Source organism: Prionailurus viverrinus, chromosome A2, assembly GCF_022837055.1.
Source record: "Prionailurus viverrinus isolate Anna chromosome A2, UM_Priviv_1.0, whole genome shotgun sequence".
NCBI classification, from domain to species: domain Eukaryota; kingdom Metazoa; phylum Chordata; class Mammalia; order Carnivora; family Felidae; genus Prionailurus; species Prionailurus viverrinus.
Window position 1 is genome coordinate 6,385,104 of NC_062562.1, and position 13,534 is coordinate 6,398,637.

General features: G+C 50.6%; 2 protein-coding genes across 5 annotated transcripts; one reads left to right on the forward strand and one right to left on the reverse strand.

Moving 5' to 3' along the window:
• Positions 1 to 855: 855 nt before the first annotated feature.
• On the reverse strand, positions 856 to 11,649 carry FBXL12 (F-box and leucine rich repeat protein 12). Of its 2 annotated transcripts, none has more exons than XM_047850385.1 (4): positions 11,428 to 11,649; positions 5,092 to 5,207; positions 4,901 to 4,973; positions 856 to 2,277 (listed from the first exon to the last, which is right to left on the reverse strand). In XM_047850385.1, the coding sequence occupies exons 2-4, from the start codon at positions 5,175 to 5,177 to the stop codon at positions 1,456 to 1,458; spliced, it is 981 nt and encodes a 326-aa protein (XP_047706341.1). In that variant the 5' UTR covers positions 5,178 to 5,207; positions 11,428 to 11,649; the 3' UTR covers positions 856 to 1,455. The 2 variants fall into 2 exon arrangements, with proteins under 2 accessions (XP_047706341.1, XP_047706342.1); XM_047850386.1 differs by lacking the exon at positions 11,428 to 11,649 and adding an exon at positions 6,055 to 6,095.
• Positions 11,650 to 11,719: 70 nt separating this feature from the next.
• UBL5 (ubiquitin like 5) lies at positions 11,720 to 13,237 on the forward strand. Of its 3 annotated transcripts, none has more exons than XM_047850387.1 (5): positions 11,720 to 11,794; positions 12,071 to 12,137; positions 12,312 to 12,395; positions 12,555 to 12,592; positions 13,071 to 13,237. In XM_047850387.1, the coding sequence occupies exons 2-5, from the start codon at positions 12,082 to 12,084 to the stop codon at positions 13,112 to 13,114; spliced, it is 222 nt and encodes a 73-aa protein (XP_047706343.1). In that variant the 5' UTR covers positions 11,720 to 11,794; positions 12,071 to 12,081; the 3' UTR covers positions 13,115 to 13,237. The 3 variants fall into 3 exon arrangements, with proteins under 3 accessions (XP_047706343.1, XP_047706344.1, XP_047706345.1); XM_047850388.1 differs by having other exon boundaries at positions 11,731 to 11,806; XM_047850389.1 differs by having other exon boundaries at positions 11,741 to 11,814.
• Positions 13,238 to 13,534: the final 297 nt, after the last annotated feature.

Consider the following 13,534-nt stretch of genomic DNA (forward strand, 5'->3'; position numbering starts at 1 on the left):
AGCTGGGCCAGTGGGCAGGTGGTGATCCTGTCTCGTTCATACACGCCCTCCTCCCCAGCTCGGGTCAGAAGCGACACTCATCTCCTGATCGCTATCGGCCTGCCACCTGCATCTTTCAAGTGGCTCAGACTCAACGGGCAGGAAAAGGAGTTGCTGCTTTCTGACCCCCTAAAGCCTGTGCCACCTGTGGGGACCCTCCAACCTCACCCCATCAGCTGACTTCGCTTCCTATTGCTCACCTCTTCCTCCCTCAGCCACGCAGATCTTCTTCCTGATCTTGAAAGAGGTCAAACTCATCCCTATCTCAGCCAGCGTCTTGGCCTTCTTTTTTCCCCCGCACTTCCCAGAGGGGGTTCCTCCTCACCCCTCAGGTCTCCAAACTTGAGAGGCTTGCCCCACCCACTCCACCAGGCACAGGCACCTCCATCATGTGAGCCTACTTCAAAATCGTCTCAGTCTCAGGGGGCCCGGGTGGCTCAGTCGGCGAAGCGTCCGACTTCGGCTCAGGCTGTGATCTTGCGGTCTGGGATTTCGGGCCCCGCGTCAGGCGCTGTGCTGACAGCTCAGCTCCAGGCTCCAGGAGCCTGCTTCAAATTCTGTCTCCCTCTCTCTTTCTCTGCCCCTCACCTGCTCACACACTGTCTCTCTCTCTCTCTCAAAAATAAATAAACATTAAAAAAATGTTTTTAATTGTCCCAGTCTCTAAAACCATCCCATCAATGTGTTCACCTGGAGGTCGACCCTGCCGTCTGCTCAGGTCTTGTTTTGTTCACTGCTGCGGCCCCAGGGCTTCGACCAGTGCTTGCAAAATAGTGGGCAGGCAAGAAATGTTTGTTGAATGAATAAACCAAATGCTTTTGGGAAAAAAAAATTATTTTTCTTTAATAGCAAAATAATATATATTGTGGAAAAATTTGAAAATATAGAATACCAAAATACCGAAAGTACAACTGAGAACCTTCACTGACACTTTCAATCGTCAAAGCAGAAGTCTTCCTGGGCTTTCTCATCGCATCCCTCGTGTATCAATGGCGTGTCAGCGTGGGGGTGCACATGCATAGATAGTCTTGCCAGGCCTCCTAAAGGGGCCCTGGCCCTCAGCTCCCCCTAACTCTTAACCCCACCCTGCTGCATCCATTCTGTTCCTGAGAATGACCCATCGTCGAGGACCTTTTTGGCCCGGGGGCTGGTAAAGAATAAGGCTTCGCGACATAACCATGAGGTAGCTATGATCTTCCCCACTTCCAGATGTGGGGATAGGCCCTCCGAGAAGCTGGCTGATGTCACAGAGGCCAAACAACTGGCAAACAGGGATTCCAACTGTCCGGAGGCCCCAAGGCCTTCGTTCTACCTTGTGGCTTTGGGCTCTCTCAACCTGGTTACGGGCCCTCTGCAAGGTGCTGTCCAGAGGGTCTGGGGCTCACCCATGAAAGCCAACATGGATGGGTGATGCAGTCACATCCACCAGTCCATGGACTCTTTGGGGCAGGCCCTGACGATGACCATACAGTGGGGCAGCCCCTTACACAGGATCCTCTCGGCCTCCTGATCCTCCCACCCCAGCCCCTGCAGCTCAAGGACCCTGAGCTTGGGCATGGCGAGGCAGGAAGAGAGGATTTCAGCCGGAGAAGGCATTTCTGGGGTGATGAGAGGGCCCAGCAAGCACAGACTCTCCAGGGCTGGCATGCCCTCCAAGACGGACAGGCCGGGGGCAGAGAGGCCCCTCACGGTCAGCCGGATCTTCCGCACATCTCGGAGGTGGCGACTGACGGCCAGGAGGGTGCTGTCAGCTGAGAGGGTGCAGCCCAGCACCTCCAGCCTCTGCAGGTAGCCCAGCTCCTGGAGGCCCGCATCCAGCCCTGTCTCGGTCACTCGGTAGGTACCGCCCAGCACCAGCGACCGCAGGGCGCGGAAGCGCGTCAGGCCCTGCAGGTGCTCATCACGGAAGGCAGGGACCCGGTCCAGCACGATGCACTCGAGCAAGGGCAGCACGGTGGGGTCCTGCTCCTTGAGGAGCCAGGCCATGGAGATCTCGCAGCTGTGCAGCTCCAGGGTCCTCAGGGTGCAGGGCAGGCTGGTGATGGGCACCATGCTCAGGTCGGCCACGTGCAGGCAGAGACGCTTCAGGTTAGGGCACTTCTGGCCCAGGGCCCTCATCAAGGCGGGGGACAGCCGGGGGGCCTGGGAGCCTGAGAACAGGTAGCCGCCCACCCGCAGGGAACGGAGCCGGGATGCCATATAGCGGCGAAGGAGGTGCCACATGACTTTAGGCCGCATCTGTAAGAGCCAGAGGCGGGGGTGACAGGGTGAGAGATACGGAGAATATCCCAAGGCCCCTACCTGCCTGGAGACGGACCAGCCCAGCTGGGGCACTAGTGCTCCCCTGGGCTTCTGCCCGACCCCTGCCAGCCTCACCTCACCATGCACCTCCCCAGGAGTAACAGGCCAAGTGAACCCCATCGTTTTGACTTCTAGGTTTGAACAAAAGCACTGAGAGAAAAGGGAAGATCATAACAGATCTGTCTTCAGCAACAGAGTGGGGTCCTTGTAAGTAAGAAAGCAGAACAAGTCACCAGCATTTATCCCTTTCTTCGTGGCCACTGCCACTAGGAATGAGCAACACAAAGCCCAACTGAAAAAGGCTACAACTGTCCAGAGTAAATTAAGGTCATCTTAAAAATAATAATAATAGGGGCATCTAGGTGGCTCAGTCGGTTAAGCGTCCAACTTCAGCTCAGGTCATGATCTCACAGTTCGTGAGTTCAAGCCCCACATTGGGCTCTGTGCTGACAGCTTGAAGCCTAGAGCCTGATTCAGATTCTGTGTCTCCCTCTCTCTGCCCCTCCCCTGCTCTCAATCTCTCTCTCAAAAATAAATAAGCATAAAAAAATAATAACAAAAATCACAATCTAGTAACGGTGAAAACTGCAAAACTTAACCCCAGGAAGTTAATTACTGCAAAACAAACAAAATGTAAGTGGAAACACCTTGCATTTCATTGTATGTACATTTAACCTTTTTTAAAAAAGACGGTAGGGGTCCCTGGGTGGCTCCATTGAGTGTCCACTTCAGCTCAGGTCATGGTCTCACAGTTCATCGGTTTGAGCCCCACATCAGCCTCTGTGCTGATAGCAAGGATGGAGCCTGCTTTGGATTCTCTCTCTGCCCCTCCCCTGCTTGCGCACTCTCTCTCAAAAAATAAACATAAAACAAAACAAGAAAGAAGAGAGAAAAAAGAAACTGCATAGTGTAAAATTTGTGCATAGCATAAAACCTGAGGGGCTGTTAGAAAATCAGAATCTGGGGCCCCACCCAGCTCACTGAATCAGAATCAGCATTTTATTATTTTCTTTTTTTTTTTTTTTTTTAAACTTTTTTCAACGTTTATTTATTTTTTGGGGGGGACAGAGAGAGACAGAGCATGAATGGGGGAGGGGCAGAGAGAGAGGGAGACACAGAATGGGAAACAGGCTCCAGGCTCCGAGCCATCAGCCCAGAGCCTGACGCGGGGCTCGAACTCCCGGACCGCGAGATCGTGACCTGGCTGAAGTCAGACGCTTAACTGACTGCGCCACCCAGGCGCCCCATATTATTTTCTTAAATTATTTTTTAAGATGTTTATTTTTAAGTAATCTCTACACCCAACATGGGGCTTGAACTCACAATCCCAAGATCAAGAGTCACATACTCTACTGAATCAGCCAGCCAGGTGCCCCAGAATCAGCATTTGAACAAGATCTTCAGGTGATTCATATACACAGTGAAGTTTGACACTATTTTATAACACTGTTTGTGAGAGTAAAAAGTTGGAAATAACCTAAAGGTCTGTCAACAGGAAAACAGGTAAACAAATTGTGGTATATTCACTTAACAAGTTGAAAGGAATGAGCTAGATTTACATGTGTCAAAAGCAATGTTGTGTAAATAAAGCCATCGGTGGATATATAATAAATAGCATTTAATTACCTAGACAGAACAGCATTATTTCAACTTTAGAAACACATTAACAAAATTGTATATTGCTTATGGGTAGTCACACAGGAAGTAAATAAAAACATGAAAGGAATACTACAAATCCATTTTATAATAGTGGTTACCTCTGAGAAGGGTTTCAAAAAATGCAATGAATACATCTATAAATGATGTATGCATATGCATATACATAAGTCTTTGCATGTATGTCTCACACGATCTGCAGCAAAAATGACCAAAAGTTTGGGGCGCCTGTGTGGCGCAGTCCTTTAAGCATTGGACTGTTGATTTCAGCTTAGGTCATGATCCCACGTTGGTGGGTTTGAGCCCCAGGTTGGGCTCCACGCTCAGAGTGCAGAGCCTGCTTGGAATTCTCTCTCCCTCTCTCTCCCTCTGCTCCTCCCCTGCTCGCTCTGTTCTGTCTCTCAAACTAAATAAACTTAAAAAAAAGAAAATGACTAAAGTTTAAAATGGGTTAAATCTAGGTGGTAAGTACATAGTTGTTTCAGATTATCCTCTATACATTTCTCTGTATAGTTGAAATAGTTCATAAGAAAACAAGAAAAATACAATGCAAATGGGAAAACATGGAAAAGGTTCAGTTGCAATACTCAGTAAATAAATTCTGGAAATTAAGTTGAATCTGGAGAATGATTTCTCCAGAAAAACTCATCAATAGCTAATGTAATCAAGAGGCATTTGTCATAGGCTCGCCGTCCGCCAGACACTGCTCTAAGCTCCCTGAACGATCTTGGCTATCCTCATTTTGGAAATGGGGAAACAGGCCAGGAGGTCACCGAAGGGCAGCTAAGGGACGCTGCCGGGATGCACCCTGGACTGCCAAGCTCGAACTCTAGGGTGCAAGGAGCGGTCCTTGCGGCCCAGAGACCCCACCGCGGCCCATGCCCGCCCGGTTGACCCCGTGTACCGTGTACAGAGTCAGGTCGACGTGTCGCCAGAGCCACCGGTCGTCCACCAGCCTCTTCCAGCGGTGACAAACCCTGGGGGGAGGGGACCCGCCGTTAAAAAAACTAACCGCGGCCCCCCGGGGACCGGATTCGCATCTCCGGGTGCTCCCCCCGCCCGGCTCTTCCCCCCACCCGCGGGGCGGGGCCGCACCTGGAGATGCGAATTCGATCCCGGACCGGGAGGTAAGAGAAGATCTCTAACAGGACTGAGTCCGGCAGGTCCGCCAAAGTCGCCATGATCCCGCCGACACGCACTTCCGCTTGTGGCTGTAAGGGGATTCACGATCTCACCCTCCGGGGGCCAGCAGGCGGCGGGTGGCTGGGGGTGCCGGCAAGGCGGAGGCTGCCGCCTCCAGCAGCCGGCGGAGAGTTTCAGCTTTTCTCTCGCGGGGACAGGGTTGGGCCCCGGCGACAGACCCGCCCACTATCTGGATGGAGCTCAGGGGACACGCTGGGAACCAGGCCTGAGCCCGGAAGGCGTGGCTGAGGCGGTGACGCACCCGGAGGCGGGGTCAGGGGCGGGGACAAGGCTGTGGGCGGGGCTGAGGTTAGGGCAGAGCCCGGATGCTTGACGGGGCAGTGACTAGGGACCCGAGGGCAAGCCTGGGGCGGTGACGGGAGACCCAGGGATGAGCTAGGGGCTGGAACTAAACCACGGAGCGGGATTAAGGGCGGGAACAAGGCTCGAGGCGGGGCTGGGGACTGGGATCCAGCCTGGAAAAAGTGGCTCGGTTGTTGACTGGCGGCCCCGGGTGGGCGTTAAGTGCGGTGACGGTCCCCGAGCGCGGCGAGTCTTGGGAGCGCCGGGCTTACAGACCCCAAGACCAAGCCCGGAAGGCGCGCTCAAGCATTGGGGCGCCTTGACCGCGGGGTTGGGGCGGGACGACCAGCGGCTGGCCTAAAGGAGAGCGAAGCCCTAACTTGTTTTTAAACCTAGTAATGCTTTTTGATGCCTATGAACATGAATAAATTTGTAGAACTGAAACAGCTTGTTAAAGGGTGTGTTCAATTTTTCGTTCTGACTGATAGTGCTAAGTTGTTCTCCACAGAGGGGGAGTTGACACTCCCACCAACTGTATATCATTCACTTCTAAAACATTCATTTTGGGAGCACCTGGATGACTCAGTAAATGGGCGTCTGACTTCGGCTCAGGTCTTGATCTCGCAGTGCGTGAGTTCAAGCTCCGGGTGGGGCTCTGCGCTGACAGCTCAGGGCCTGGAACCTGCTTCAGATTGTCTCCTCTCCCTCTCTCTCTGCCCTTCCCCCACTCTCACTGTCTCTCTCTCAAAAATAAAAACATATATATTTTTTTAATTTGTTTTTGAGAGCGTGCTTCTGTGGGGGCGGGGCAGAGAGAGAGACTCTCAAGCAGGCTCCAAGCCCAGCACGTTGCCCGGATGCCTGGCTTCATCCCACAACGTGAGTTCATGACCTGAGTGGAAATCAAGAGTCAGATGTTTAACCAACTGAGCCCCCCAGGCGCCCCTAGGATTATGTTTTATTATTTTTTAAAATTATTTATTTAGAGAGAGAGAGTGCATGCATGTAAGAAAGAGCAGGGGAGAAGCAGAGAGCAAGGGAGAGAGAGAATCCCAAGCAGGCTCTGTGCTGTCAGAAGAGAGTCCAACACGGGGTTCAATCTCACAAACCTTGAGATCATGAGCTGAGCCGAAATCAAGAGTCTGATGTTTAACCAACTGAACCACCCAAGTGCCCCCTTTAATACTTTAAGCAATCGCTACACCCAACGTGGGTCCTAAATTTACAACCTGGAGATACATTTTAAATTTTGTAATTTAAAAAAAAAATTTTTTTCAACGTTTATTTATTTTTGGGACAGAGAGAGACAGAGCATGAACGGGGGAGGGGCAGAGAGAGAGGGAGACAGAATCGGAAACAGGCTCCAGGCTCTGAGCCATCAACCCAGAGCCTGACGCGGGGCTCGAACTCGTGGACTGCGAGATTGTGACCTGGCTGAAGTCGGACGCTTAACCGACTGCGCCACCCAGGCGCCCCTAAATTTTGTAATTTTAAGTAGGTTCCATGCCTAACATGGGGCTTGAACTCACAACTCTGAGATCAAGAGTCACATGCTCTACCGACTGAGCCAGCCAGGTGACCCATATCACTCTTTTTTTTTTTTTTTTTTAAGATTTTATTTTCAGGTAATCGCTACACCAAACGTGGGACTTGAAACCATAACCCCGAGATCAAGGGTCACATGCTCCACTGATTGAGCCAGTCAGGTACCCCATCACTCATTTTTAAACTTTTTTTTGGTAACGTTTATTCATTTTTGAGAGACAGAGAGAGACACAGTGCGAGTGGAGGAGGAGCAGAGAAAGAGGGGGACACAGAATCTGAAGCAGGTTCCAGGCTCCGAGCTGTCGGCACAGAGTCCACTGTGGGGCTCGAACTCACGTACCAGACCGCGAGATTATGACCTGAGCCGAAGTCAGATGTTTAACTGACTGAGCGACCCAGGCACCCCTCACTCATTTTTAAATTAGCAATTCATAAGGGCAGTGAATTTCATTCAAACATTCCTGTATTGAGGAGTATTCAAGTTGTTCCAGATTTGTTACCACAGACAATATCGGAGCTAGGCGTTATTTTATATACGTATGTACGTGTACACATATATCCCATGTTTTTATTTTTATTGGATAAATAACCAGGAGCTGGTTTGATGGGTCAAAGGGGCATGTGAAATTTAATTTTGAGGTTTTGCTAAATCACATCCCCAAGAGCCTATAATGGCAATAAATGTTTTCAATACATACACACAGGTGCAGAAATTGGAGATGTTGAAAACTGTTTAAAAAAATTTTTTTTAATGTTTGTTTATTTTTGAGAGAAACAGAGACAGAATGCGAGTGGGTTAGGGGCAGAGAGAGGGAGACACAGAATCCTAAGCAGGCTGCAGGCTCTGAGCTGTCAGCACAGAGCCCAACACGGGGCTTGAACCCCTGAGCTAAGAGATCATGACCTGAGCTGTGAGATCATGATATGAGCCGCAGTTGGTCACTCGGTCACTCAACCAACTGAGCCACCCAGGCGCCCCATTGAAAACTGTTTTTAAAAAGGAATGCATGGGGCACTTAGGTGGTGAGTCCGTTAAGCACTGACCTCGGCTCAGGTCATATTTCGGTTCATGAGTTCGAGCCCCTTGTCAGGCTCCACTCTGATGGCACCAAGCCTGCTTGGATTCTCGATCTTTCCTCTCTTTCTCCCTTCCCCTACTCACGCTTTCTCGCTTTCAAAATAAACTTAAAAAAAAATTTTTTTTTAATGCAAAATAGGGGCTCCTGGATGGTTCAGTTGGAAGAGCATGTGACTCTCAATCTCAGGGTCTTGAGTTTGAGCCCTAAAATGGGTGTAGAGATTACTAAAAATAAACATTTTTAATGTTTATTTTGGGGAAGGGGGAGAGAGTGCACAAGCAGCGTGTGCATCCACAAGCGGGGGAGGCTCAGAGAAAGAGGGAGATAGAGAATCTTAAGTGGGTCTGTGCTGACAGCAGAGAGCCCTATGTGGGGCTCAAACTCATGAACCATGAGATCAAGACTCGAGCCAAAGTTGGACGCTTAACTGACTGAGCCACCCAGGCGCCCCTAAATATAAATAACTTTAAAAAATACATAAATAAACATTAAAAATTTTTAAAACATGCAAAACTTATTAAGATGTAAATATTAAATGTGTGCAATTTTGCCTATCAACTGTACTTCAGTAAAGCTAAAAAATAATACATCTGTATGCTCACACTTATCCATAAATAAATACAAAGTATGGGGCACCTGGGTGGCTCAGTCGATTGAGCATCTGACTTCGGCTCAGGTCATGATCTCGTGGTCTGTGAGTTCAAGCCCCGCGTGGGGCTCTATGCTGACAGCTCGGAGCCCGGAGCCTGCTTCAGATTCTGTGTCTCCCTCTCTCTCTGACCCTCCCCTACTCATGCTCTGTCTCTCTCTCTCTCTCTCTCTCTCTCTCTCAAAAATAAACACACACTAAAAATAATAATAATAATAATAAAAGTAAAACACTATGGTTTCCATCTATCAGCTTAAAAAAGATGAAGACAGAAAATACCCACACTGGCCTTGCTGTAAGGAAACAGACTCTTTCAACCCTGCAGAAAGGGCAGAATTGATTCAAACTCTCAAAGGCAATTTAGCAATATCAGATTGCAGCCTCTATTGGACCCAACGATCCCATGTCTAGGATCTCAAATTGCTAAAAAAAAAAAAAAAAAAAAAAAAAGAGGCAGGTCTTTCAATGCTATTTGGAACAATCTCCAGGATATTGTTTGCTTTATTTTTTGTAATCTTTTTTTTTAATGTTTTATTTATTTTTGAGACAGAGAGAGACAGAGCATGAGCAGGGGAGGGGCAGAGGGTGAGGGAGACACAGAATCTGAAGCAGGCTCCAGGCTCCGAGCTGTCAGCACAGAGCCCGACACGGGGCTCGAACTCACAAACTACGAGATCATGACCTGAGCCGAAGTCAGATGCTCAACCGACTGAGCCACCCAGGCGCCCCGATATTGTTTGCTTTAAAAAGCAAAAGGTGTTGGGGTACCTGGGCAGCTCGGTCAGTTGAGCATCTGACTCTTGACTTCGGCTCAGGTCATGATCTCGTGTTCATGAGATCGAGCACCGCATCGAGCTCCATGCTGACAGTGCAGAACCTACTTGGGGTATTCTCTCTCTGCCCCTCCCCTGCTTGCCCTTTCTCTAAGTAAATAAACGTTTATTTAATTAAAAAAAAAAAGGGGGGGGGGCGCCTGGGTGGCTCAGTCGGTTAAGTGTCCGACTTTGGCTCAGGTCATGATCTCGCAGTCCATGAGTTCAAGCCCCATGTCGGGCTCTGTGCTGACAGCTCAGAGCCTGGAGCCTGCTTCAGATTCTGTGTCTCCTTCTCTCTCTACCCCTCCTCTGCTCATGCTCTATCTCTCAAAAATAAACATTAAAAAAAAAAAAAGGACACAAATGCTTAGACAGCATTGTTCATAGTAGCAAAAAATTAAAATTAAAAAAATGCACACATGATTTATTATGTGTCTCACTCTCTTTTTTTAAATGTTTATTTTTGGGGCGCCTGGGTGGCTCAGTCGGTTAAGCGTCCGACTTTGGCTCAGGTCATGATCTCACGGTCTGTGGGTTTGAGCCCCGTGTCGGGCTCTGTGCTGACAGCTCAGAGCCTGGAGCCTGTTTCAGATTCTGTGTTTCCCTCTTTCTCTGACCCTCCCCTGTTCATGCTCTCTCTGTCTCAAAAATAAATAAATGTTAAAAAAAAAATTAAAAAAAATAAAATGTTTACTTTTGAAGTTTTGAAGTTTATTTTTGAAGTTTGTCCCCATGCGGGAACCTCAAGATCATGACCTGAGCCTAAGTCAAAAGCTTAACCGACTGAGCCACCCAGGTGCCCCTTGTGTAAATTCGTAAAGGACTGTCAGAGGCTGGTCCAAGACCCATTCTTACTACAATCCCAGGCTGGGAATTGCTATCCCCTTTCCATAGATGAGGAACATAAGAATAAGTGTGGGTAACTGTATTCCTTGAGATCATACAGTGTAATATAAAGCGGTAATGTTGAGGTTTTGACTCATCTAAATCCAAAGCCTGTGTCTCCAATCTGAGTAAGTTTTCCATTCAGAGTCCCTCCCCTCTCAAGCGCACTCAGAAGGGCTCTCAGAGGAATGACAGGTCAAAGGTCTGAGCAGAAAGGCCCCTGAACCTAGTGTTTGTGGTAGGACCTCCTGGGCCAGCTCCCTACACTAGGTCAGCCCCACACAGGGTCATAGAGCATCTGCCCTTTCCACAGGATGACCTCTCATGTCTCCCACCTAATCTCATAGCCCAGTTTGAGAAGGTGGATTGGGCAAATCAGAAGTGGTGGCTCATTTTCAGGGCGAATGCCTCCAGGGTCACCAAACTGGGAAAACCCTGTCTGCCAAGAAAGAACGGTTGACCAGTTCCATTGGCAGCTGTTTGCTCGAACTCAGAGAAGGGTACCCCCTGTCCCACCAGTTCTGGGGAATCAGACCAGTCCAGGGGCTTCTTCGAGACTGAAAGGCAAGGCTGAGATCTGGTACAAATTGCTCTCTGCAGGGCGGGAGCGTCCTTTCTTGAAGACACAAACGTGGGTGGTTTTGCCCTTGTGCCGTTTTCGGTTTACTTGCCGGTGTTGACAGGCTGGCGTGCAACCTGGACTCCATTCTAAGTGCTGGCGTCCAGGACGACATCAGGCGGCGTTTCTGCTTACTGACTGCGGTCTGCGCCCAGGTGTCTTGGGGGGGGTGGGGTGGGAGGGGGCCGGTCAGGCGCGATAGCCAAACGGAGGGGTGAGCGAAGAGGCCGGACGAGGCTCAGGCTCGCCATAGCCCCGAAGCTGCAATTAAGAGGCTTCGTCGGGCTCAAAAACGGGGGGTCACTACCCCCACGGGATGTCCCCCGAGCCCCCCCGCCCGCCCCATGTTCCTACCAGAAGCCACACAAGACGGCGTCTCCCCACATCTAAGGGGCCCCAACCGACGACTTCCAGGGAGCTGGGCGCCGGCCCCTGACCTCTGGCTTTCCTTCCACGCCCCTTCCCCGACCAGGCACGGGCCGGGACGCCGACGGGGCCCCACGCACCCACGGCAGGCGCCCCCTACCCAGCCTTGGGACCCTGCACCGCTCCTGGGAACCGCAAACCCACCCTGCGCCTGGGACCGGAAAGAAGTCGTAGGGATGTTGAGCAGGGAGCACGAACCTACGCTTCCGGTTGCTCACTTCCGCTTCCGACTCTGACCGGGGTTCCGCCTTCGAGAAAGGAGATTGTGGCGTCGGCGGATTCCAAGCGTTTCGAGGTCAGGGGCCAGGTAGAGAGGTCCGCAGTTGGGGAAAGCTGGTGGGACCCGGCCATCAAGGGTCTGCGCCCCTGCGAGAGGCGAGGCCGGGCCTTCGGGCGACCTGAAGAGGGGAGGCGCGGCTTCCTGGGGTCCGCGGTCCTGAGACTGGGAGGCCCGGGAGGACACGGATCTGGGAGGTTGAGGGGTGAACATAGAGCCCAAACCCGGGGTCTTGGGTCCTGGGAGACCCCTGAAGCCCTGACTCTGCTGCCTTCCACCCCGCGCCCTGTGTAGCTCCAGACAGGATGATCGAGGTTGTTTGCAACGACCGTCTAGGGAAGAAGGTCCGCGTTAAGTGCAAGTATCCACCGGCGGCCGAGAGGCAGTGGTTCCTGGGGCACCTCAGTCTGTGTTGTAGGGGGACTTTCCTGGGGGAGGGGGCGGATGGGGTCCTGGTAGAGTGCATTCAGCCCTGGAATGTCCTCTTCCACGTTCTACCTCCCCCTTCCATTTTCCTTAACTCCTCTGCGCCCAGCACTGATGACACCATCGGGGACCTTAAGAAGCTAATCGCAGCCCAAACTGGCACCCGTTGGAACAAGATCGTCCTGAAGAAGTGGTAAGTACAGTGGTAGAGCTGGGCGCTGGACAGGATCAGTCCAGAGGTTTGGGTTCCAGAGCCCTGCAGGCAGCCCTTTGCTTGGGCAGGGTTTCCTCGGCTTGCCTCTAGTATGAAAAGCCACCTTAGGCTTCTGTCTGAAAGGTTTCTATCCCACAGGTACACGATTTTTAAGGACCATGTGTCCCTGGGGGACTGTATCCTTTGTGTGACTTCTTGAGGAAGGGTCTGCATACCCGACTTGGTTCTCTTTGTTCCGTGCTGGAATCTATGTGCGATTGTGCGCATAAAACGTTTAACTTAGTGCGCAGCACATGGTAAGCATTTCGAAAATGGGAGCCATGTAATTATTTTCTTGGGGGAGGAGGGTGGGTGGTGAAATATTTTGACTTGGCTTAGAAGACACTTGAAGGTCAACATGTTTCTTACTGAACTCTACCTGAGTGTGGACAGGAGGCCAGGATGGAGTGAGACTCAGGCATGTCTATGGTGCAAAAGGAGCATCAACTTTTTTTCTTTCTTTCTTTTTTTTAATGGTTTGGATTCTTTCCAAATCAAAATGACCTGGTTCAAAATGCCTTTCTTGGGCCCTCAGGCCACTCTGACCCACGTGTGCAAGATGAGGGGGGTGGAGCTGGAACCCACAGTGAGAATTCCTTAACACCTTCACTTCAGATGAAATCCACGATGGGATGAACCTGGAGCTTTATTACCAATAGAACAGAATTCCTTCCTGCTGACCATCCTCCCCTCCTGTTTCCTCTCTGCTCCCACCCTCATCCCCACACTGGTATGGATGCTTGTTTTTAAAAACTCCTGTTAATAAAATATTAGAAGTTGCATCATTGTTGTCCTCTTTGAGCGAGGCCTTATCTAACATGGGGAGGGTTGACATCTGGTTGTCACTCTACTTTCTACGCAGCTGCTCAGTGAGAGTTCAGGATCAACTGGGTGTGACCCAACCCGCAGCTCTGGGTTTTGCCATGGGTCTGTGAAAGAGGTCGTGGGATTATTGTCATCCTAATAGATTAGCGAGTGTCTGGGTAAGGACACTGGATGTAGTAGTAAGGAATACGGGTTCCGGATTGAGACCACCTATGGTTGGAATCCTGGCTCTGCCACCAAGAGTGATCCTGAGC

Excerpts from the sequence above, each read along its gene's own strand:
- FBXL12 (XM_047850385.1), bottom strand. The coding sequence starts at position 5,177 with ATGGCGACTTTGGCGGACCTGCCGGACTCAGTCCTGTTAGAGATCTTC. Across the intron at positions 4,974-5,091 it reads GATCGAATTCGCATCTCCAG|GGTTTGTCACCGCTGGAAGA; the intron begins GTGCGGCCCCGC and ends CCCTCCCCCCAG. Across the intron at positions 2,278-4,900 it reads TCGACCTGACTCTGTACACG|ATGCGGCCTAAAGTCATGTG; the intron begins GTACACGGGGTC and ends TGGCTCTTACAG.
- UBL5 (XM_047850387.1), top strand. The coding sequence starts at position 12,082 with ATGATCGAGGTTGTTTGCAACGACCGTCTAGGGAAGAAGGTCCGCGTT. Across the intron at positions 12,138-12,311 it reads AAGGTCCGCGTTAAGTGCAA|CACTGATGACACCATCGGGG; the intron begins GTATCCACCGGC and ends CTCTGCGCCCAG. Across the intron at positions 12,593-13,070 it reads CCATGTGTCCCTGGGGGACT|ATGAAATCCACGATGGGATG; the intron begins GTATCCTTTGTG and ends CCTTCACTTCAG.